General features: G+C 32.5%; 2 protein-coding genes across 3 annotated transcripts; both read left to right on the forward strand.

Annotated features, from left to right (window-relative positions):
• Positions 1-404: 404 nt before the first annotated feature.
• On the forward strand, positions 405-10,946 carry LOC105333755 (beta-1,4-galactosyltransferase 1). Of its 2 annotated transcripts, none has more exons than XM_011436912.4 (8): positions 405-1,485; positions 4,008-4,301; positions 4,724-4,798; positions 5,106-5,341; positions 5,618-5,805; positions 6,278-6,400; positions 7,334-7,429; positions 10,711-10,944. In XM_011436912.4, the coding sequence occupies exons 2-8, from the start codon at positions 4,067-4,069 to the stop codon at positions 10,829-10,831; spliced, it is 1,074 nt and encodes a 357-aa protein (XP_011435214.4). In that variant the 5' UTR covers positions 405-1,485; positions 4,008-4,066; the 3' UTR covers positions 10,832-10,944. The 2 variants fall into 2 exon arrangements, with proteins under 2 accessions (XP_011435214.4, XP_019925092.3); XM_020069533.3 differs by having other exon boundaries at positions 1,332-1,485; positions 4,712-4,798; positions 10,711-10,946.
• A 1,136-nt stretch (positions 10,947-12,082) lies between these two features.
• Positions 12,083-22,498, forward strand: LOC105333754 (uncharacterized). The gene is made up of 8 exons (XM_011436911.4): positions 12,083-12,231; positions 14,659-14,997; positions 15,211-15,303; positions 16,793-16,913; positions 17,130-17,306; positions 17,708-19,838; positions 21,488-21,680; positions 21,820-22,498. Exons 1-6 carry the CDS (start codon positions 12,165-12,167, stop codon positions 17,838-17,840), a joined length of 930 nt encoding a protein of 309 aa, XP_011435213.3. The 5' UTR covers positions 12,083-12,164; the 3' UTR covers positions 17,841-19,838; positions 21,488-21,680; positions 21,820-22,498.
• The last annotated feature ends 4,188 nt before the right edge of the window (positions 22,499-26,686 follow it).

Here is a 26,686-nt window from a genome sequence, read left to right on the forward strand (position 1 = left end):
ATGCAACATATCCTGGCATCTACGTCCAGCAATTGTATCGTGCAACCGGTCTTAAAACCATCTGAGTATAATTATAAATGAAAAGTGTTAACTCTCTGACCGAATACAAGAGGCTTGTAACAAAGGACGAAAGTCATATTTCGCACTATCTGACCTTGGTTCACCATTCCTAAATCCTAGAACACTGACTCATCTGTACAAAACAATTGTGCTACCATCGGTACTCTATTGGTGCGAACTCTTGAATAATATGTCATTTAGAGAAAGAAACCAGCTGAATATATTCCAACATTTTCTTTGCAAAAGCTCACTAAACTTACCCAAATTAAGCATATCAGATATGTGTAATTCGTATTTCGATGTACTCCCCATATGTACAGAAATACATGTTCGAAAGCTGTTATTCCTTGCCCGACTGTGTCGTCTCAACCCAAAAATCTTAACGGAAAACATTTTCCTTACAAGATTATTTTCTTATTTCAACGATCTCTCAACAAACCAGTTGGAATTCATCTCTGATATTATGAGCATTCTTTAATTATATGATCTTACGGATCATTTGTAGACATTTCTGGACGACGGATTTTTTCCTGAAAAACCTTCCTGGAGAAAAATTTTACGTGACAAAGTGACTGCATCACATGTTTCCTAGCAGCGAAAACGTATGTCTCACGATCGTGACTTCACACTTTGCACAGAACTTTATATAAACTCAAATCTGTCCTCTATTTGGAAGAAACCCGAAAACTACCGAGAAATCGAACTCTGCAAGTTTATCTGCAAACTCTGTACTACCACCCGTTTAAATGGAGATCTATATACATGCATTCTGTGTAATAATTCCTTCTTCAACGTGTTTCAACATTCATGTTCCTGTCCGTCCACGGTGATGATTCGCGAAAACTGGTGGGACGTAATTGTAAACTGTTTCGATGTGCGGCTCTCTGTGGAATTGTGTGGGTTATTAGTAAAGGACCTATTCCTTGTACTGCTGGGGCGCCTTACCATTCATGAATCCGACAATAAAGCATTTCGTATTCTTATTTCAAACTAATACGAAGCGCGGCAGCAGAGTACTACAGATCAACTTGTTGTATTCCACACCTGAGGACATCATGTTCATTAGCTTTGTGTAGCTACAGCGTAAAGATAATTCTGTATATAGTCTTAATATTCTTATTTATTTGTTTATTTATTTCCCCCCCAGTCTTAATTGTGTAAATGTATATATTTGATGTGACTCTTTAGAAACCTTTTGTATGTTTTAATGTTCAATCTCTGTGTAGAGGAAATAAAGTATGAATGAATGTATGCACGTGACTGCCATTGTCTCGTGATTAATGCATGTGTGTCTCAGCCCCGGGGCCAAGTGTATATCGGCACAATACCAGCTGACGCAGATTTTTTTTTTTACACATTTTTCATAATGGCCACCGATTTTTTTGGAATTACAAATTTAGGAAGCACATTCGTTTACAAATGAAGGTAAGCATATCTTTTATCTTGCTTCTTATTTATTTACCTGCCATTTTCTTTATTTTATACTTTTTTCTCAAAGACATTTTATAGTCATGCCGTTCAGCAATGGCCGTGCCTGCCATTGTCGCAGTTTTACAAGCTAGTAAGTGAAGATACGAATTTTATCGATTCTGATAAGCCGATTACGAATGCGAATATAACTTGAATATCTACCAATGTGGAATTGATTATTCTACGAATTAATTAACGGCCATAGAATTATGATGTAACGAAAGGTCAATCAACTTTCAGTATGCACTGGTAGCGTGGTTAAGAAAAACTAAAGCCGGTTCTTTAAAAAAAAAATATATATATACTATTTCAAAAGACATTGCAGCCACATAAGTTTACGATATATCTGTATTATGCAATTGTGTTATTTCTTTTTTATCATTGAATTGAGATCTGTATTGGTTTAATTTCCTCTACGAGGCAAACAAACGAAAAACACACATGATTCATCAGGACATTTCACATTGTAGACATTCTTTGGGATTTGCATAAAAGGCGGAAATTATAAATGGGGCCTTAAGTACATAACTAATAATTAGTTAACTGTCTATAAATGCAAAATTTTAAAACTACTTTTAATCTCCCAATTAGTAATTTAACATACATGTATCTATATTACATGATTAACATTATATTATAATGCTGTCAAGTGCATTGAGCGATTACGTTAACAGACATGTTAACAAATCCTTTTGTTACTAATTATTGTAACAGTTGATTGCGTTGTAAAATATATGTCCTCAGGGCATTGACAAATGATGTATTATATATATAAAGCTCGTTTTTTAATGGTTGACAATACATGCGAAATCGATGTTGATAATTTAATTTAAATTAGACATTTGAATTAGGCGATGTACTATAAAATTAAGCAATACAATCAATATATCACAGGTGTATCGCGGTTTTGATCTGTAAAAAAAAAATCAAAATACCGGCATATATATATAGATATCATTTGAAATTTATTTACTTGCAGTTATTCATTTTTTTAAATTATTTTTTAAATTTTTTTTTACATTTGTATAAGGGCTTTCATTTTGAATTAGGCAAAAGACATGAAAATAAAGTCAGATTACATAATTAAACATTTTTATCTAAAAGTACATGTATTTTATGTACTGAATTGGTATATTTTTTTCTTTCGTTTTTCTTTTTAATTCTTTATTTATCGTATGAAATCTAAAATCTAAAGAGAGTAAAAAAAAAATGGTCAAGACCATCGAGCCCCCTTAAAAATAACGGAATGGTCATTTTTAAGCTCTATTGATTCTATAAGAAGAACGGCTCAGTGTAACGGTATAGGAAATATTAAAGTCACAAAGCTTGTTTAAAGTATTTTCATTTTGTTTTCAATATTAGAAAATAGTTCCTTCCAATTAAAATGTTGGTAATTTTTCTTACAAAGTTTTAAGATCTAATGGGTAATGTTTTGATCATCCTGTTTCTTCAAGGGGTTTGATTCCTATTAAAAATAACGACATCATATTTTATTTCTTCGTGTATTTTATTAATAACTAAACCGACCTCGGACATAATGCATTTGTATGCTTTAATTACAGGTATGTAACAGCAGACAACTAAGATTATGATAAATATCTGAAATTTATAAAGAAACCGTATTTTACGATTAAACATAATTATATTGTGTTATATTCTACTACAGTTATTGACGAGATCAAAGAGACGCCGCGGACATTATATATTCTCCCATATACCACAGACGTCATCAGTAAATTACTAGATCAGAAATACCTTTTTATCTCGAACTGATCACGAAAGTACAACGTCAAACCGTACAAAGTTTTAAAACATTAATTAATTTCACGTGTTAATTCCAGTCAAAACGATGTGTATTGCCTCAAATGTTTATTTTTAGGAGATCAATGCGGCTGTTCCTAGGACCTCCCTAGCATACCTTCACCGCGTGTTTTTACATAAAATATATAACGTGTAGTAGTATTAATCGTCTTAAATTGTCCTCAAAATACTAGTAATATGATTCAAAAATATTTTTTAGATAAGCGAAGAGTATCAAAAATCCAAAGAAAAATTCTGTCGTCTGCATATGATTTCGTTGATTGATACAGTAACAAAAAGGTTACACGGAATAGCCGCCAAAATGACCTTAGTCGTCTCTCTATAGGAGAAACGATCTGTAGAAATACTGGGCTGCTAGTAGAATAGAAATAAAGTTCTTGTTATCCTGAATGTTGCAGAATAACCTTCGAGGTCGAGAATTCAAAGCTTAGGTTCAGATTTTATGTTTCAAAACAACATTTCTCGACCTTGGAGGTTATCCAGCAACATTCACGATCCTCAGCTTTTATATTTCAAAACAACATTTCTCGACCTCAGAGGTCATTCTGCCACATTCACGAAAACTGGTATTTTATTTCTTAAATAACTCTGTAGACTTCTGTGCTATATTTCCTTCCCATATTCTGTACGTTAAATTATTATTATTTTTTTTACAGATAGTCTGTGGAAGATCCGTTATAATTGGGTATATTTACCCAGCGTCCCATCACCGGAAATGATAAAACAAAATGATAATCTTAAATATGAAGTGTTTGTGACGGACCAAGTCTCACTATGCCGTCGACTTTTCACCTCTCCTAGATTTTACGTTGTGTTTCTGGTCGTACAAGTTGCAATTATAGCGTTAGTGATTAGTATGTGGGACTCTGACAGCTACAGTACTGGCCAAATGGTTGTGATCACCGACAGACAGATGCAGGAGGTACTATTCAATGGTACTGAACAGCATTGTAAGTTTTTATTTGCATTGGAAACAAAGTGTACAGACATCTACTCCTAAAAATGGACACCCTAAAAAACCCACAAATTTTAAAATAATAAATTAATTTGATTAAAATTGATAAAACTTACTAAATGTTTAACTAACTAATGACATATGCTTGCATGAACATCTAGAACCATTTTTTTTTCAACTTTACAATATCAACATACATGTACATCATTTCAGCAAAGGTAATTCAATATTCTTAAACCCCTAACATCTGACTATACATAGTCATACTTAAATTATATCTGTTTCATCTACCAAATCTACATGTGTACAACCAATTAAAATGTGATTCATATTTAAGAGGATAACCGACTACATGTATTTTCACCACCAAACTAATTATATTACTAGTTGTTAATTGTTTATGAGTTTATTTTACAGGTTATCTGTGGGATACTACAAATACCACAGATGGTGCACATATCTCGAAGTGTCCAATTATATCACCATATCTAGGTATATTTTTTTTAAAAATGTCATTTTAATTTTTTAAGAAGCAGCCGGTTGCGAAGTTTGATTAAACTTTTTTTTGTTAAATTAATGCGTGCAAACGGTAAAATTTGAAATACCACTCTATCGGTAGACTGAGATGTAAATTTATACGAGTTCGTTAGCCAATTTCTAAAAAAATAAAGTTTATTTAATCTGCTCATAGATGGTAAAGGCGTCATACCAACCACACTGATAAATTTTGTACATTGTTAAAAGTCGCTACTTACTTTTGCAAATAAATGATTGCAACTACTTTACACTTGTTCTGCAGTTGGCTATAGGAAGCCAGTTATCAACGAACGAATTGTTTGGGAAGAAGTTCTAGAAAAGTACAAGGCTGTTAGGTGTGACAGCCATTTCCAGCCTTCAAACTGCAAAGCACGCCAGAAGGTGGCGCTAATTGTTCCCTTCCGGGACAGATACGCGCATTTAGAAGTATTTTTGAGACATATACATCCCTTTTTGATGAGGCAGCAACTTGATTATGGAATCTATGTAATAGATTTGGTAAATATCTATATGTTTGATTTTTCAATGTAAATTTATAATTTCATTCTTTCTTTTTTGAAACTTAAATATGTCTCAACGTTAGCATTTACTTAACATCAGTTTCTTTCTTTTAATGTCGTATTTAATCAATCAAAGCGTTGTTTTATAAGAGAGAACACATAACGGCTTATTTTGCCTGCTGTTTAATTTTTTTTTATTAAATAAATATTTGCGAATAAAAAAGATTCTGAAATGAGATTAACTTATTCATAAAATTATCTGTATCCTTTACAGGATGATAAGATAAAGTTTAACAGAGGTCTACTATTAAATGTTGGGTTCATAGAAGCCAGCAAAGAATACGACTACGACTGTTACATCTTCCACGATGTTGACCTCCTACCCGAGAACGACAAGAACCTGTACAGATGTTCAGACCAACCTCGCCATATGTCGGTCGCTGTAGACAAATTTGCTTACAAGTAAGATTAAACAAATGTATCATATACTTGTGTTTCTCAAAAAAGGTCTTGCTCTCCGACGAACGCGTGTGCCTCGCGTGCGTGAATGTTTGCTCGAAATATTCACGTATGTGCTCTATTTACATTAATTCCTGTGAATACAATTTCTTGTTAAATGTACAACAAAAAAGTCCCCCCCCCCCCCTGAAATAAAAATTAACAAAAAAAAACCCAAAACATGATTTTTTGTTAGAAACGACCATTGTGGAGTGTTCACTTTAAGTGAATTTCACGTGAAATGAATTTGTTATCGACCACTCAGTAAATGTACATGTAGTTAAGCCTTTGCGTGAAAAGGATCAATGCTAAATCATATTTGCATACACTACTGAACTTGTTGTGTAGTTTACTTTTACTGACCGGTTTTACCTGTAATTCTGCTACGTCAATTGTTTATGATTTCAAAACAAGTCGGCTTTTTACTTTATTTCAGGCTACCGTATGCTGCCATATTTGGAGGTGTTTCAGCCATGACGAAAGACCAAATTCTGTTCGTAAATGGGTTCTCTAACAAGTTTAGTGGCTGGGGAGGGGAGGACGATGACATGTTCAATAGGTAACCAAAACATGGATGTTAGATTTAAACTGTGCTTGCTGCATGTTTTCCACATGTTTGTACATATACATTGTAAGTTGTTTGTCAACTCCAAAGAGAAGTCATCCTCGAACAGAACATGTACGATCAGTAATGGTGTATTTCATATTTATTCAACTTTCTTTTTATGAATTTGAATATTCTTTTTTATTCTTAACTAAAATGTGGATTAATGTAAATTTGTGCAAGGGTATAAAAACGATGGGGAGGGGGAGTCTATTCCCCACCTACTTGTACCCCTTAAAATTCGACCATGTTTTATCTAAACGTTACCGTTTTCGTTTATATGTCTTGGTATCACTCTTCCCCGCTCGACATTCAAAATTATACTAGTACCCCCCCCCCCCCCCCCATCAATCTGCTCCATCAAAAAACGGGCAAATATCCGGTTACTATATATTGATTGAATTGAACATCCAACTTCTTTTCTACTATGGAATTTAATTGATCATTTTGCATAATTTGTTAGTTTATTTGATGTTTAAATGGCTGTGAGTGGTGAAGTGGTGTTTACATTCCTTATGCCTACATAACTTGTGAATAACAATAACTTTGGTTTGATTTATGTAATTAAGTTAGCAGGAAGAGGGGAGTTAGCAAGGAAAGTCGTTTGGGACAATGCATTAATGATGCTGTTGTACTGATTGAAGACAACATTATCATATTGAGAGTTTTTGTTACAAATAGTATATTGTATTAGTTTGTATTGACAGTTTTTAACCTATGTCATTCATTAAACGGCAACTGTATGGCAACTTATGATGATCGACTGAATATCATATATAGTTCTGCTTTTTATATAGTTACGTTCCCCCCCCCCCCCCCCTTTTTTTTTAGGTTGTCATTCAGTTGACTGAATGGCACAGTTTCATTTGTGAGTGTTTATTTTGACAGGCTAAAGCACCACAACATGACTGTTATGAGAAGCATGGACGATGTTTCCATGTATAAAATGCTAAAACACAAACAAAGCGATCCAAACCCTCAAAGGTAAGCATATCTTCTAATGAATTTTGACCAGCCTGAAATGTCATTATGATTTTTTTTGTGAGATACTTCTGGCGTGACACTGTGCCTTCATCTATGAAAATACATGTACCTTATAAATATTAAAACGACTTATATTAAAACATAAAATAAAAGAGATTAGATACAGGTCAATTGCTTCATGTAGTATCCACGTAACTATGCAGCACCTGTAATGATAAACGAGTGTAATTTTTATTCACATTACAATTACAACTTATATTTAGTTGCATTTTTTTCACACATCTTTATTGTGCTTTCTTTTTTGATAACGAACATGTATTTGTTAAAAGCTTTATAAAGCATACACATCTACCTTATAAAGCTTAATTCAATAAAGACCGAGGTAAAACAGTCACTAGCTATAAGAACGAACAAGATTAATAGTTTTCGGAATGACCAATACAAATAAATGTTTAAACATATCTAACAATTGTTTCGATACGGGATGTATGTTGTTTTGGCCTTTTTGGAGACTAAGCAATTACCAAATACTCACTGCATTTATTAGTGTATTTAACTAATGACGAAATGACTATTAAAAGTCTCAGTGGGTGAAATTCATCTTATGATGATTATACCTCTTCAGTATGTGCTAATACTTTAACATTACATGCTGATATTTAAACATTATATGCTGAGACTTTAAAATTGCATCCCGTTACTTTATTATTACATGCTGGTATTTCTTTAATATATGTCGTTCAGTTGACGGAATGGTAGAGATTCACCGTGTGAAACATAATGCATGTAGGGGTAACCATATCACCTCTCTCCCTAGAATATTCGGTCTCAACTGAGTGGCGCAAACCCTATAGTTTTATATATTGTATATTTTTATGTAAGGCAATAAACGTACATTAATTGTTGAATAGCTTCACTTTAATTCTATACTTCTCCATCGTAATATCCACGAGTTTTACCGAATCATGATCCTAATTTTAGAGCCACCGCATACTGAAGTACCGCTGAAGATGATATGAAATATCATCATGTAATGAATTAGTATCAATATGTATATGTAATGATGAAATATGAGTCTGTAATGTTAAAGTATTATAATAAAATGTTAGAGTAACAGCATATACAGACAAAGTATTAGCATGTGATGTTTGAGTATGTAATGTTGATTAGTAATTGATTGAGTAACATTATTATCATATAATTCTTAACTATCACCATTATGAAGATATACCGCATAATGCAGTCAAAAAATTTCATAACTATTAATCCTGCATGTCTTTGCGTGTTACGCACGACAAGAAGATATTAAAAATTACATGACTTTTGTGTATATACTCTATTATATAAGAAAAGGAAAGTCGTTTCTGGATCTCCTGCCACTGACATAAAAATAAAGATACAATTCATTCTTTCCGTCAAATTGGTTGCAAAGCAGGCTTTGACAAATGTTTTCTTTCTCTATTTGTGCCCCCGGCCTTTTTTATCGAGCCAACACATAATAATAAAGCCCAAGATATAAATGCAGCACAATACGACAATTTTTAATAAAAAATACAAATACCTGTGAAAGAAGTGCAAATAAAATTGATGCATACCTGTTGACCCTCCTGCATTGCGGGTAGACTCCCGCAAAACGGCCTAAAAATCTAAGATCTCCCGCATGCAACCTATCTCCCGCGCGGGAGACAAACTCCCGCAATCGTATTTGTCTTCCCAATATCACCCCCCCCCCCCAAAAAAAAAAAACCAAAAAAACTTCTGAATCATTACATGCAAATTTCAACTACCACTGCGGGTTTTTCTCTGATTTTAAGCTAAAAAAAAGCTGCTGTGTAGTTGAATATATCAAAATCCATCCAAGTAGTGTCTACCGTGATAATAGTATGACATGTTATAGTTTAGTTTACTTTTTACGATTACTTCCGGTTTTGACTAAAATCAGTTACGTATTTAGTTATGCATAGGCCTTATAAAAAAATAAGTGAAAGCTTAAAACATCTTGATTTTACTCTGTAACACCAAAGAAAAACAATACCGAGCCAGTGGTGTCACTTAACAGGTGCACAGGTAAAGCACCCAAGCCACGTGCAGTGAGTCGTGACTAATTCTGTTTGGCCAGCACGGTCGGTAAAAATCAAAGTGAGTTTGGAGTGTTTATACAAGCTACCGATTAAAAAGCGTTTCACAAGAGTTTTTAAACTTTATAGTACCGGTACTTTGAATTACAGGGATGCTATAGATATTACAACAGTGATCATTTTAAATGATACTGGAGAAATACATGTTTTGTGAATTAAAAATCTATCCTATATATAAGGCAAAAAATAATTTTAATGAATATTATTTACTGGTATTTTCTTAACTGGGTTTCACTGCAAATTCAAAATACGCAAAATAAATTTTCTGTGTTTACCCTAGATGTTAGCATGCAGTGATGGTTCAATACTGAACAATAAGAAGACTTAATATAAAAAGTGGCACTAACGACTTCTTGTATTGTATTGTCTTGTATTGTTGCAAACAAAATAATAGTTTTCTGAACATGTACAGCAACACAAGTTGTAAGTTGTAATTGCACACTGGTTGTCATAGAAATAATAAAATTTAAAATGATTGCAAATGCATTAATAACAATGGTAAAATAAGGTACCTAACAGTATTTTTAATATATATCTGCATTACATGTGAGAAAACGTCGTTTACGCAAAATCTCCCCCATAGCCAAGTTGGTTAGGGGGAGATTCTCCCACATAGCAGCTTTGAAAGGTTAACAGGTATGTTGATGTAAGGAATCATTGACACGTTACGGTTTTATGCTCGAAAATAATAACATGAACGGAAACATACCTGCATCTTTTACGAAAATTTATAATTAGAAATGTTGACATCTTTTCTCCATTTGGAAGTCACTCTGAATACATGTACTTGGCACAATTTTTGAACATTATTATACGGGTACTTCTCAATGCAAAATCTTTCTATTTTTAGTCGTGTATTAAAATCTGATAATCTAGAGAGACTTTTAAAAGAGAATCCTTAGAATTTTTTCATTCTTTTGAATGGTCATCGTTTGAACCCTGAAGTATTTATGATTATTGAGTTATTAATCAAAGTATGCATCGAAGATATCTCGTGATAAAGTAAAGTAAACTTGCGCCATTGAATTTCAATAATGATTTAAACCACAATTACTTTTTCCTCGAGCTCGTTTTATTTGGCAATTCTCGAACAATAATTGACATATATATTTTTTAATTAATTATTTCTTTTACATTTTACAGGTTCAAATTGATCAAAACGGGAATGAAGCGAGTAAAAGAAGATGGTGTGAAAAACTTACAATATAAAATTATGAAAAAGACTGAATTTCCTCTCTATACATACATAAAAATAACATTTTAATTGTAATTGACTAATACATGTTTATTGCCATAATTAGGGGGCTGGGTGGAATTGGGGTTCATGTTGATGAGATTGTGTCCTCTGTTTTTGTTTTATCTCGTTAATAACAGAATGTGGTAAAGTAATTAAAGTTCATAATCAATGAAACATGTGTGCATTTTTTTCATTCAATCATCGTTCGCCTATCCTATTCATTTACTTTGAGTATGTCCTTCCTTTAGTAACACCTTTTTAAATATCATTTATAGCTTTGTGAGTTAAGAACTGATATGTTAATTTGGAGACTTCTGCTTTTTAAATTTTGTAATTAACCTTTGCCCTATACAACATTAGCAGGTAATAGAATGTGGTGGTAAATGAACGTGGAAAAATAAAAAAACAAAATTCAAAAAATTTATATTGCATCCAACTACATGTACCCTTTTTCAATGATTTCTTCCAAATAGCTCAGCGGTTTTAGAGAAAAAGTTTCAAATGTGCAAATTGTTAGCATGGTCACATTACTTTTTTTTTTTTTCTTTCCTGCTATTTTTAATTGTGTCTAAAATATCTTAATATCAGCTTGTTGCCTTACTATAGTGTTGCTAATAAGGAAAAATCCCAAATAAAGTGAAATATACAACCATTTAAAGATTAAGGAGTAAATTATAAACTTGCTATGTACTGTAATTCATTTATATTTAAAAACAACTGTACTCATCTTATGTGTTAAGTTGTATACAAGGGGAAATGCATGTCAAATGAGTTACTTAGTAGAACTTTAGAGACACTGATGCTTTCTAACATACATAAATATGAATAAAACACCCCGCGTATTGAAAAAAAAATGTGTTAACTCGATCTCATTGGAAAGATTATTTAACTGACAAAAATATGCTTTTATCTTTAATTACATACAAATTAACTTTCATGGTAGTAGGGTTTTTTTTTTTTTTTTACAGACAAATGGGTTTTGTTACAAACAGAAAAAAACCCCGAAGTATCAAAGTACTTAAAGGCGAGTACATGACTGTACTTGTCACTGACATGCTTACGGTTTCCATTCATATTTGAAAAAGAAAGTCGGTATCATTAAACAAGCATTGTCAGCATTTAGATATATTTCTTTAGTGGCAATGCTAAATAAAATAGATCCTGTGCGATGTTCAGATTTTGTAAATAACCCGAACTTAATTTTAACTTCACGCATCAGTGTACTGTAATATGAGTTTTCAAATTTAAATACCCACTTTTCACGTTTTTTTTTCAATGTAACAATTTCAACCTTGCCCTTGGGACGGATGAGTGCTCCTAAGTTTTATTTTCCTTCCTGGTATAGACTTCTGGTTTGAAAATGAAGCCTTGTCAAGTTATTTTGTTCAACCTATGGGGGATTTTATGGCTGTGTTTAAAGGTCAAAGGTAAGATATAGTTGTAACTTAATCATTGTGTCATTAGAATGAATACCGTTTTTGCTGGTTAAATTGCATACACGTATTATAATACGTACTTCCTCTGTCGTGCTTCCCCTGTTAAAAATTAGTTTAACCGGACTTAGTCCTTATAAATAACACATACTACGTTTACCTTGTATTTTTTTTATTTATTTAGAACATGCAAATTGAATAACTTTAACCATGAAAATGAAAGTCGATTGGGGTTGTATTTCTTTTGAAACACAGAATGTCCTAAACTCTGCTAGTATGGGATATGAACACGGAATATTGATCCCGATCAAATTTTTTTAAGTGCATCAGTGGTACGAACCCGATTTAGTTTTTATCGGAATACATGTACTTAATGCATAACAAGCTGGCGCTGGAGCCATCATAAAACACAGAAGCAGATTTTTAAAACATTTCTAAATCGATTGATTAACAATACGCAGGCACAGTGACGTACTGGAATTGTGCTGGAGTTGGGTTTCAACTTAGAATTGTGAATATAGTGGGCTTCACATCGACAATGGCATAGCTCATTGAATGTGCCTTAATCATTATTTGTCTACTGTAATTTCAATATCGAGGTGAACATTTTCAAAAACTATTGGCAATCGTATCTTCTCGGGTCTTTCCGGCAATTTGGGAATCATATCCGAGGTTGTTGTCCGAGCTTGAAGATGGTTAAGATAGAGCTAGCTGTTTATTATAATATTTAGAATAACTTTGCATTATAAGACCTAAGCTACTGTTACTTTTTGACATTTACAATATAACACAAAACTTCATTTGAAGATGATAAAACGGAAATCAAATGGTACAATTTATCTACAGTGGTACAGTATTCCCATAAGTATATACTATGGAGTCAAGCATGCGTATTCCAGAGAAAAATATTAACGTAGTTACCAAAAAGAAAATGCTAAAAAATTAATTACGAACTTGAATATTTATATAGTGAAAGACGTTTTCATTTGTGATATGTCCAATTAACGCTAACCCGAAAGAAAGAGGCAGAGGGAGGAGAATTTCATTTGATAGAATATTTAGTGCACAGAATCATATTTACAACGGCAACACAAACACATTGAAGAAAAGGATATAATAAGTCTGTATTGTCATTTGAAAAAAAAACAAAAAACAAAAACATTGATGAATCAGCAAAACATGCACACTGAATTTCGGAGCACGGTGTTACAATTAAGGAAGGAGTCTTTTCATTATCAAACATACTTCTTATAATAAGAAATGCATGAAATTTTGACACAGTCAAACGGATCATATTACTTAATGATTCTATCAGTTTAATTAAATTTGACCTTTTTGTTTTCGGATAAAGGTCAGGTCAAGGTCACTTCCTTTTTCCTCAACGTAAAGAGTGATAAAAATAAGTGTAGCTCTTTATAGTTCTGTAGCCATTTGTTTAAGATTTGAAGATTCAAATCTTCAATGAAATCATAGACCATGAGAGTGTCTATCAGCTTATACTACTAAATTGGAATAAATATTCATACTAAAATTGATATTGCTTAGCCCGCATTTCCTCTAATTTTCTGAAATTTTGAAGAAATTTTGATTATTTTTTTATGCTTCCAATTATAAAATATTTCTAATTTTTATGTATTATGAAGACTTTATATAAAGATATAAATTGACAGAAAAGCTATTATAGTGACCGTTTCATAAGAGAGAAAAACTGATTTTAGTGATTTTTTCACAAAAATCAATGTATAGAATTGGCGCTTTAAAAAGCTTATAAAAATGTTATTTGATAGGCAAATCATATTTTAAAAACATATTCTGAAACCCAAGTATCATATCATTAGTTCACATCAGTAAAAAAAAAATCCAACATTATTGTTATTTTTTTTAAAATGCTAAAACAGACTCATTATATATATATAATCTGCAGCAATTCTGAATTGCGCAACATGTGATATTTTCCTACGCCAAAAATATAGTCCTTGTTCCATTCTAAACATTGATTACATTTTTCTATGCCAAGTTGTATGATAGTAAAAAAGAACGAAAAATATGCTATTTTAATTTCCTTTCATCTTGATTTAATGAACAATTAATCAAATTTACGTTTGACAAGTCGAAAACCAGAAAAGACTCCTTCCTTAAGAAGAGTATTCTACCGAACAAAATGCATGTACTTGTGTTTGACGGAACTGAATAAGACTATAGCTTTGAACAATTAAGTCTCGTCAATTGTTGTATTATTATCAAATGCATTGTTTAATTAAAACTACATTCATTTGGGGAAACAACTCGACATTCCTATCAGAGACCTGTAATTTTACAGTTTTTACGAAGAAGAAAAGCATTGCATAGCGTGTTACATGTAATTTGATGTCCGTTTTCACATAAATGACTAAGAAATCAAAAAAAACATTTTTCTTCCAGCTTCACTCGTGTCAGTCACAGAGTGTGACAACAAAGAAAAACTAGGATCTATAGTGAACGTGGATTTTATGGCGATAAACCAACCATGTAACTGTGAAGTGAAGCCCCAATTTAGTGGAGACTTGGTATTTGCTTCCAATGTGGTTCTTTACGACTGTTTTACCGAAGTCACTATTAGGAAAAACGCTCAAAATGACGATATCTTTGCCGTTCGCTGTCCCAGAACGCATTCCTCAAAAATGTATTCTGTTAGTAACTCCAGCGTGTTTGAAATTTCTTCGACTTACCTCCGAAGAACAGGGGACACCTCATTTCATCAATCTATTCAGATTTTTCAAGGTAATTATTCGTATGAAAAATAAAACTGCCTTAAAAACGAGATTGGATTTTGAATATACTACGTTCTGAGAATTTGTTTTCATCTCGTTTGCTTGAATTTAAATGTTTTTAAGTATAAGTGTTTTTTTTTCGCTATTTCAGTGTGTTTATTCAATACAATAAATAAGTTGTGCAATATACCTTGTGCAATTTGATTTTTTCACATTTCAATAGATAAAAGTTTCAACGAGCCTATTGCTGTTACCTGTGTTCTAAACGAGGATCTAGTTCTTCCTACCACCCCCTCTGTTCAAGTAACATCTACCGGTAAGCAGATCTGAATCAAAACCTACCTTACTTTCCATCCAATTGTCAGCTGATAAAATGTTTACAAAAAGGAAGTTAAATTGACGGCTATTTTGTTCATTTGAACCGAGGGTTCAAGTACTAAGCTTCTTTGATCACATGTTGTTCGTCGTCCGTCCGTCTGTCTGTTTGTCTGTCTGTCCGTTAACTTTTTGCATTTTTGACTTCTTGTCTCGAACCACTGTTCCAAATTTTAGTAAACTTGGTACAAATCATCCTTTTAGGAAGAAAATTTAAAATAATATTTTTAAAAAGGGCGAAACTGTTTTAAAGGAAGATAATTATCAAACAGTGAAAATACCTTGTGAGTCTTTAAAAATCTTCTTCTAAAGAGAACCAGGGCTGCGTTTTACAAAAGAACTTACGACTTAAGACCAAAATAACGAATGCTAATAAATCCTCAACTAATGAATGATTTTTTTCTTATGGCTGGAAAATATAATTATGGTAATTGAAATATTTGTAAACAAATGGTTTTATGTCAATTTTGTTCTTTAAAGATCATTTTACGAGACTGTTAATATTTACGACTTTGTCGTAAGTTCTTTTGTAAAATGCAGCCCAGGGCATCATAAATACCAACATTTACACCAAAGATTGTATATACATGTATAGTTAAGATTCTTAATTGTTAAAATCTTGACCCCTGGACTTATACTAGTACCAGAAGAGGGAAAAGTTTTAAGAATATTCTTCTCAAGAATCATTTTGCTATGATTTGTGAGATTTCTATGCAAGCATCCTTAAAAAGTGTAAATTCCAAATTAATTTGTTAAAATGGTGACCCCCGGAACAACACGAGTGTCCCTAAACGGGTTGTAAGTTTAACTTAGAATTATATAGGGGAATTGTTTAAAAAATCTCCTCAAGAACAACAATTCTACAATTTATGATATTACTATGCAAGCATACGCAAATAGTTTTATTTGTAATTTTCAAATAGAATGATATACGAATGCATTGATGAATTGATATAAATGGGTAATACATATGTAATTATGGTATTTTTTGGCTAATGATTAGGATACACTCTTTTTTCTGTTTGTTTCCGTTTTATGCCTGTGAACATTCTAGATAATTATACACTTTATATCTATGTAAAATTAAAAGGAAATTTCGTTCTAAATAATGATTCATTAAAATAAAAACCGAATGATTAACATTCAAACTTCCATATATACATATAGTTCTTTATTGTTTCTAGTCGGATGGATTTTGCATTGTATTGAAACAGCCTCCCGTATTATAAGAATAAAGATTAACCGGCCAATAATTGTCTTAAAATTCTCGTACTCCGTTTTTTTTCTATTACTCAACGAATACAAATATACATCATCTATCCTGATTAACAAACCTTGCATATCAATATATATATAAATTAATTTTCAGCATATAATTTCTCTTTTTACCCCCAAGGAATATACGCATGATGTATGACCTTACATTTCAGAGACCCCTACCTCTAGTTCAGATGCTCTCATAGTCGGGCTAGTGATAACCGCGCTGCTGGTCGTCATTCTGATTGGTGTCATCTTTTTCATTGTTGCCTACTTTATCAGAAATCAAAAAAGGTAAATATTTAAAATAAATCTAGTATCAATTAATCATTATGAAGTTGGCTTAAATTTTTTTAAGATATCCATTTTTTGTCTTTGTAAAAATGATATACATGAAATAGTTTTTTAAATTTTGCTTTCATAAAAGAATAATCGAGGGATTTATCATGCTCACAAATGATATGCATAATCAGTTTGTTAAATATCAGTTTATTAAATTTGCATGTTCAGAACGAAAGAAAGCGAGGAAAAGAATGAACACGTGGAACCTTCCGTCTCCATGACAAATATTACCGCTGCTCCTATGTCACCCTACACCCATTTAAATGCAGATCGGGCTAATAATCCGACAGAGCAACCCTATACCCCACTGGCAAACGATTCGGAGTACCAGGAAATAGGCAACCAGTAAATATCATGTCTTTATTTCATTACAAATAATTAACACATTTAAATTCTAATTTTGGGTAAAAAACAAATGGACGTTGAATACTGTAGGATATTGGCATTGGATCTGTTTGCATTAAACCTCTTTGCATTCCTTATATACCTCTTTTCATATAATTTTTTTGTGAAAGTCCCAGTGTTAAATAGATTAACTTGTTGTTTCCTTGATTTCGAATTCGTCATTGAGTTTATCAATTTTTGTTAAATTACATGTTAGGAATTTTATAGTAAGCAAAAGGTCGACTCAAAACTTACGACAGGTTCGACAATTCACACACTAATGCATACGATATGCATAAAACAATCCTACTTGCCAAAACGTGTCTACAACTATTGCACATGCTTTTGATATTTTCTTTCAGTGACTATGAACGCCCGATAACCGAGGAAGAGGAAGCATTGGAAGGTACAGAGGACCAACATGGAACAGCCGACAGAGGGCATCACCAGTACCGCAACGCCGGACAGCAAGTGCAGACCGATACTCATTTCTGAATGACTTCATCTGTAGTCAATTTAATCACTCTTTCTATTACTTTTACATGTAAAGCTAATATACTGAGAAAAAACTTGTATATATATATATATATATATATATATAGAGAGAGAGAGAGAGAGAGAGAGAGAGAGAGAGAGAGAGAGAGAGAGAGACAGACAGAGACAGAGAGTTTAATTTTTGAGAAATATGTTTTAATATCCGGGGTATTGATATTATGGATGCAAGTGTTCTTTTAATTGATATTTAATATGAGTTTTGTATATCCTTGTAATAGTTCTCTGCTAAAGATGTGTTTCGGAAGTTTATAGTTTTATTATGAATATATATATATAGATAGAGAGAGAGAGAGAGAGAGAGAGAGAGAGAGAGAGAGAGAGAAAGAGAGAGAGAGTAATTTTTGAGAAATGTTTTATTTTAATATCCGGGGTATTGATATTATGGATGCAAGTGTTCTTTTAATTGATATTAAATATGAGTTTTGTATATCCTTGTAATAGTTCTCTGCTAAAGATGTGTTTCGGAAGTTTATAGTTTTATTATGAAAATAGATACATCCAAACCTGATAGTAATTATTCATGTTTTATGATACAGTATCTTAAAATATCTCATTACAAATATTGTAAACTAAAATTCAAGAAATATTCTGTTTTTACATACTTATTACATAATATATATATAAATGTGATAGCGTTTTAGAGAGGTTATTGCGCGATATTTGATAAAAGCAATGAACATGTAGGTATCTATAACATAAGGGATCAATATTTTTTTAAAGTGAGTTTAACATGCACATATTTAGAATGTTTAAGGGGAATATAATATGACCAACGCTGGTACTTAATACAGCTTGATAAAGTTCTCTTAAAGACTTCTTGAAATTGACACCACCATCATTCGTTCGTGATCTACAAAACGTACTGAAATATTTACGCAAAGCTGTTTTAGCGGTAGTTTGGTTATAATTAACATCTGGTTGAATAGACTTAGACTTGCACAGGCCGACTATTCCTCAAACATGCAGTGAGGTCGACAAAACAACAATTTTATGATAAAAAAAAACCAATACATTTTTTTTATCTAAATACGAATTTTCCTCACACCCAACTGCAATGCCCTTCTCAATGAATTTTATTTCTTACATTGCAGGAGAAGCGAGTTAATCTAGGTACACTCATGAGACAGCAGATTGCGCGGTTTAAAATATTGTCTATGGCTTTAAAGTTCTGTTGTAAACTTCGTAATACTATCTAACAATCTGTTTTAGATCTGTAAATCTTTAAAAAAGTAATTCATTTTAATCTATTCTACTTAACCTTAAAACACGTATTTTATAAGGTTGCCACACGAATAGGAAAATTATATACAACTATATTCATCGTGCGCTGGAATGAAACAATAAATTCAGTGATTTACCTCCTCGACAACAATAAGAAATGCAGAATTGACGAGTATTCTCAAATTAGAGAATGTTTTTGTTTTTAGTCAGTTTCACCTTTAGAAAGACGGTTCTTTTTGTTTGACTTTACCCAGAGAAATTGCGTACCCCAGCTGGGTTACAAAAGTTGATTTTGTTCTGCAAATCTTACTACATGCATGATGCATGTTACTTATGTTACATGTAGCATATTAATTTTGCAAAACGAGTTCACCACTCCATGTAGGCTTAAAGGTCAAACAAAATGAAATAAGTATTCTTAATTATCGTTTGAAATTTCCGATTTTTCATTGCGTACAAAATTGCCATATATTGCAAACTTTTACCAGTAACAACTTTAAAAGCTACAGATATATGCGTAAATAGTATCAAGTAAATGAGACATATGGCAAATTGTTACACAAACGATATAAATACCGTTGATTTTATTCTGTGGTTTTATTGTGACTGCATTTCACCAGAAGCTAAGAGATGAGGATTAAATCCACAGTGTTGTTCTTGGTTGTTTATATCTTTGCAATTAATACATTAGTGCGTGTTATTTGCACAGATCCTGAGGTAAATAAAAAACTTATCTACAAATCATACTTAATTTGTTTATATACTCATTTTAAAATGAAAGTGCTTAAGCTATACTGAACGTTTTTTTGTGGGTTTTTTTTTTAATTTTTATCTCTCTCTCTCCCCGTCTCTTTCTCTCTCTCTCTCTCTATATATATATATATATAAATTTAATAATAATAATTCATTAATATTAAAGTTGTTTAGGATAAAATCACAAATTTATTCTTTTCACTACAAACGTTTTCGCCATTCCGGGCTTTTCAGACAGACAAATAACGACTCGAGATGTGGTACATGTGCCTACATAGACGAAGGAAATACAATTCTACTAAAATACCGGACGGAAATTCGCGCCAATTCGTCGGTGACCTGTAAATCGGAAAATGTAATTTATTGTGCTATTTGCCCAACATGCAAAGCATTTTATATTGGGCAGACGGGGAAACTAAACGCGCGTGTTCGTGTCCACAAGCAACAGATTAAAGACCAGAGTGTTCGTAATACTCCATGTTGTGAACATTTTGTTGAATGCGGCCAAGGACAATTTAAATTATTCCCATTTTATAAACTTCTAAAAATGAAAATGAAATACTGCGCTTGGCCAAGGAAGACCAATTTATTAAATTATTTAAACCAAAACTTAATCGCATTTGGTGAAAAATGTGTAATATGCATATGATATAATTAAATCATTTGTAATATTTGCTATTATTAATATTATTTTGGCGCCCTTTTGCTCTGTGACTTTAACATTCCCTACTTTAACGTTATTGTGACGTCACAATGAACTTTTGCTTACTGACGTTACTACGTTACATATTAATCATTAATACATAACTGCCTGAAGAGCCAGGAATGGCGAAAACGTTTGCAGTAAATAGGATCAATTTGTGATTTTATTCTGGATATTTATCATTTTCAAATTATTTAAACCTGTGCCGTTTTATCTGTTGTTGCATTGAGAAAGGACTATGTGCGGTATGGTCAATTATCTGCCCCCGATTTCAACCAATTTTTGAATAGTATCATATAAAAATAAAATCTTCACAAATCATTGTATAAAGGATGCCTATAACTTTAATCTTGATTTTAGTCATCTTTGCTCATTCGTTGGTTATCTATGACGTCACATAAATGACCTTATTCCCGCAAATTTGCAAACAAATGAAAATATTCTTATTTTTGCTCTATACTTTGCATTCGGAAGTATAGAGCGCAGGTCTGCTCAAGTGCGATTTTAACATATGTTTTTCTTCAGATAGTTATACACATTATACTATAAATTGGTACTTGAGCAAGCCTGCGCTCGATGTTTCCCAGTCGAAAAACCATTGGAAAACACCCATATTTTGTTACAAAACATTAATTTATCAATATAATGCAATTTTAATGACGTCATTTCTACATTATGACGTCACTGTGGTGATAACCTTTAACATCTTTATTTCCAATATGATTTTAAATATCTTTCACCTTATTTTTAAAGCTCTTTCTAAAACTTTGATTTTGGGGGCAAAAAATGCATAAAACCGCACATAGTCCTTTATATATATATATATATATATATATATATATATATATATATATATATATATATATATATATATATATATATATATATATATACTCTTTGTCATATACAGGAGGAGTGGACTTTGGTTAGACAAATGGGGTTTACTGGATTCAAAATTAATCGGATCCAAAAGTTTGAAGACGAAGAAACTCAAACCTATACTACCATTATCGAAGCTCCGAAAGGAACTAAAATGGACCTGCATGACTCAAAAACCGACATTCATTACAACATTTTACGAAACACTTCAGAGTGGAGACAATGTATCTTAAAACCATCTCTCTCTCTAAGTCTCTCTCTCTCTCTCTGGAAATAAAATAAAACGTTTGTCACCAAAAAAAATACTAATAAATGCTATGATTAATTATTTCAAATAATAATATGTGTATTCTTTTTATACAGTGTCCATTGGCGATGACCAATCTTCTGCTTTATACGAAGCGAAAATAACAATGGAAGCTTCTGAGCGCCTTTTACTGTGGATTTCGCTTACCTATGGACCGCAAAGCCTGGATATCGACTTTAGTCCTTTTGTACAAAGTGTTGAACAAAATGACTTCAAATTCAACAATTGTCAGTTTCAAGTGGAAAGAATGGACGGTCCAGGTTGGACCAAATACAAGATAATTGTCAGAGGGTGTGTGTGTAGGCGGTCTTTTTCGGCTTCTGTTGGGAAACAAACCTCTTCTGGATTTGAGGAAACAGCAGGCGTATCGGCATTGTATTTCTTTCCTTTTCATTTGTACGAAGGATCGAACAAGGATCAAACTTCGTCAATATTCATCAACCGCACTGCACTTGCACAAGATGGTGTAAAAATTCAGTCACTGAAATTCCTGATCATCAGAGACCCGGATAACTTTTCCGATCTTCTTACGCAATCTATCTTCGGGTACTTATTGACATAAGCTGTAACAAAGGTTAAAGGATTTGCATGAAATATTCAAATATCCAATTTTGACTTTAAATAACTTTGGCTCCCAGTGTTTATTGGGTCTGATAAACAATAAAGACAAATAAGATAACATTTGTAAATCAATATTTTGCTGTTTCTTGAATCATCAATAAATGATGAACAAAGCATTTGTTTGCCAATTTTTGTGGTACATGTATATTCTCTTTCGAAATGTTTTTGCAAATTACTTTCTATGCATACTCGCAATAACAAAATACACAACTGACATTCGCATTTTAAAAATTATTTTAGTCTACATATACATTATCTCAATGATTTTTTTTTTCATAAGCAATATTCTTCCAAATATATGTAATATATGTCAACGGTTTCGTGTATGAGATATAATTTATGTTAATATTTATGTTAATTAAGGCAGTCTCTACATATCCTTTCTAACGTGTTGCCATTTTTAATACACAGTAATTGCACAACTGAGTAATGAAAGTATGATACATATCTTTAATTTCTTATGAAACACAAACAACTTGAAGATCCTAACATTCATGTTGAGTTCATTGATATTAATTCAAATCAAAGCACGATTGAACATTTGTTTGGCATTTTCAACTTAACAAAATCTGCAATTTTGTGTGTTATGATAACATTTGTACGTAAGTAAGTAATGAAATATATTTCTCAAATAGATATATTCCCGAGGAAACCTCTAAAGTCGTTGAATAAAGAAAGGCTTTCTATGTTCTCATTTTATAATCTTAAAACCTGAAACATGAAAAATCTTACTGAATCCTTAAAAATTAAAGTTACAGCTTCTCTAGAAAAATGGTTTTTGAGACTGAGATGTATAAAGATTTTTCTCTAAATTTTCATCTTTAAAAATGTGTTCCCCCTCCCCCGTTGTGACCCCATCCTTCCCTGGGGATCATGATTTAATAAAACTCAAATTAACCCAGTCTCTAACTGAGGCATCGTCGGAACCCACGGGTTTTCTATCCGTTACACTGCTTTCAAAAGCAGTGTAACGGATAGAAAACCCGTGGGTTCTGACGATGTAACTGAGGATGCATTCACACAAGTGTCAGTTTTTCTGGCGTATCGGTTTTTGAGAGGAAGATTTCTGAATAATTTATTGTATAGATTCCTATGTAAAAAATCAACCTCCCGATGCGGCCTCACCATACCCTCAAGGATCATAACTTGTTTAAACTTGAATGTACCCTACCTGAAAATGCTTCCACACATAATTCAGCTTTCCTGGCTGATAAGTTTCCTTGAAGAATAATTTTACAGATTTATTCTATACATTCCTGTGTTAATTTTCTACCCCCATAGTGGCCTCACCCTACCACTGGGGGTCATGATTTTCACTGTTTGGAACCTACACTACCTGAGGAGGCTTCTATATAAGTTTCAGCCTTCCTGGATGATTTGTTTTTGAGAAGAAGATTTTTAAAGATTTACTCTATATATTACTATGCAAAAATTCGACCCCACATTTCGGTCCCAAGAATCATGATTCTCACAAATTTGAATTTACACTACCCAAGGGTGTTTCCACGTAAGTTTCAACTTTCCTTGCTGATCAGTTTTTGAGAAGAATATTTTTAAAGATTAACTCTATCTATTCCTATATAAAAATTTGACTCCCATTATGGCCCCACCCTTCCCCGGGGGTCATGATTTTCACAACTTTGAATCTTCACTGTCTGAAGATTCTTTCAAAAAAGATTCAGCTTTCCTTGTTGATTAGTGTCTGAGAAAAAACAATTCTAATTTATATATTTCAATTTGACCCCCGATTGTGGCCCAACCCAACCCCCGGGGTCACGATTTTCCCAATTTTGAATCTAAACTATCTGAGGATGCTTCCACGTACATTCTGCAATGTGCTTATGAATTTATGGTTTATGGTGCTTAAAACAACGTATTGTCTCACTTAGTAGCCACATTTCCAACATAATTTATGATTATGTAGCTATCCTTGCGTTCAGTTGTTTTTACTGTCCTTTCATCCCTAATACATTTCATGTTGTTGTGGTTGTCTTGCTGCATGAGTTCTGTTTTTCAGTATCGGCTGTTTCCCCTCTAGCTATATTTTCCTGCATTAAGTTCAGAGTAGGCTCCAGTTTGGTTTATGTGCCCAGTTGTGTGGTTAATTTTTCTGTTGTTGTTTTATGAGCCAAATGGTTTCCTGATTTGACAAAATCTTACACTGTAAACCAACATTTATTCGCGACGACTAATGTTCGCGACCTAGCCTTATCGAGATCTGTGTTGTTAAAACGACCAAATGAAAAGGACTGGTTTGCGCGAGAAATAGTCGCCACGACAAGGCTCTCGCTAACCTCGCGGAAATTTCTTGCACGCAAATAAAAGATGGTCAAAAGTAATTTTAAGATTAAGGGCATTGATTGTGTTATTTCATTATAATAATTTTTAACAATATGCAATATAAGTTCTGTTTAAACGTACCTCACATTTTATTTTTTATATTCTTTTAACATGCAGATATTGAAGCTACATGATTTTGACACATTATGCTAATTTTTCTAAAATGTGTTTAATTCTTTGATCACCAATTGTATTTGCTGCTTATATTTTTGACTGTATTTTCTTCATACACATTTAACATTATCTGGTGCGTATACGTTTGACATTATCTGTCGCCTACATGTTTACGTTTGGCAGTTTATTAAGTCTTGACACATTTGAAACATTATACAGCAAAACTCGGTTACAGCGAAGTCCTGGGGACCTATGGATTTACTTTGTTATATCCGTTAGTCGTTATATCCGTACAGCGAATTCGTTATAATAACGAATTCACTATATACATGTTTTCTTTCACCAGACTATAATTTTGCTAATTGAGGCTTAAAATTAAAATACATGACTTTGATACTTTAATAATCGAATTGTTAATATTGAAAAACTTATATAAAAATAAATTAACAATATAATGTCAAATGGTAGTCCCTACTTTTTAATTTAAACAAAAAAAAAATCCATTATAAAATTAAAATTCGTTATTACTTACCTCTACGGGACTCAAAACCAGTTCGCTATATCCGTAAATTCGTGACATTCGAATTCGTTATAACCGTAAAATTTGAAATGATTTAATACGCGGGCAGGTTAAGGCAATTCCGAGTTTAGTGACCGTCAAAATTATGATCAATTTAAAAACTGTTTATTTTTATGAAAATGGTGTTGAATATTCATACTAAGTGAATGTGTTCACCAAGTTATTATTTTTCTACTTCTGAACCGACTCGTTCGTTGAAGCTGCCATGCCATGGTATCACGTGACAGTGATGAAATAGATCACTTTTTACCGTAACAAAAAATCAAAAAATGTAACACTACCGCGACGTTCATTTGTATGTATGATACGATAATTCGTTCGGCAACTAGTTCATGTTTATTAGTATTACTGCTAGAATCATATTGTTAATCGCATAAAATAACTATTGTCATTATTCATCGGACCCCCCCCCCCCCCCCAAGTTCTTCAATTTTTTTTCATTGAAATTTCTACATATTTTTCATTAACAACAACGAAGCACAGGATTCTAGCAGCACTTTCCAAGTATTTTAGGTCATACAATTCGATATTAACCAAATTCATCTTTCATAATAGTCGGGGTATTGTTACACTTTTGCCTTTTTTGTACACACTGACAGAGGAAGGCCGATCAAGCCATGAAAAAAGGTCTATCTGCTTACATTTTAACACTTGCTGATAAAATAAAATATCCATGCATGCCTGTATTATCCTGATTATATCCTAACTGACACTCATCTAAATCTTGGGTACCTGTATTAAATAAGTCTTATTTTAGCATTGTTTACACTACATTCCGATGATTTGTCTCCCGACACTGATCTTCTCTATTAAACATGCTTGTAGCGCCATTAATGGTATTTTTACGTGATACAGAGGAATTGAAGCTATATTCAATTAAAACAGTTTCTAGTGACATTTTACGCCCTTAGTTTTTATAATTTAAACCAGAGATAAAGTTAAAATATACATATTTCTGATTAAAATATGACATTGTACTGCTTATTGTGACGTCCTATCTATCAGAGGAATTATTACTCCATCGATCGCTGAGAGTTGCCTTATCATACCCGCGTAAGAATTTAACGGAGGACTTAAAAACTTCGCTATATCCGAGAATTCGCTACATCCGTGATCTCACTAAACGAGTCTTACTGTAGTGACCAAGTTATCATTTAATATATATTCGTTTGATGAGATATTGACGCTTCTGATTGGTCTAAACATTTCTTTGATACCTGCATCAATAAAATTTTTGCTGGATCTGCTATGATCTAACACTATTTATA

Source organism: Magallana gigas, chromosome 9 (genome assembly GCF_963853765.1).
Source record: "Magallana gigas chromosome 9, xbMagGiga1.1, whole genome shotgun sequence".
NCBI lineage: Eukaryota > Metazoa > Mollusca > Bivalvia > Ostreida > Ostreidae > Magallana > Magallana gigas.

Excerpts from the sequence above, each read along its gene's own strand:
- LOC105333755 (XM_020069533.3), top strand. The coding sequence starts at position 4,067 with ATGATAAAACAAAATGATAATCTTAAATATGAAGTGTTTGTGACGGAC. Across the intron at positions 5,806-6,277 it reads GTAGACAAATTTGCTTACAA|GCTACCGTATGCTGCCATAT; the intron begins GTAAGATTAAAC and ends ACTTTATTTCAG. Across the intron at positions 6,401-7,333 it reads GACGATGACATGTTCAATAG|GCTAAAGCACCACAACATGA; the intron begins GTAACCAAAACA and ends TTATTTTGACAG.
- LOC105333754 (XM_011436911.4), top strand. The coding sequence starts at position 12,165 with ATGAAGCCTTGTCAAGTTATTTTGTTCAACCTATGGGGGATTTTATGG. Across the intron at positions 14,998-15,210 it reads ATCTATTCAGATTTTTCAAG|ATAAAAGTTTCAACGAGCCT; the intron begins GTAATTATTCGT and ends ACATTTCAATAG. Across the intron at positions 15,304-16,792 it reads TGTTCAAGTAACATCTACCG|AGACCCCTACCTCTAGTTCA; the intron begins GTAAGCAGATCT and ends CTTACATTTCAG.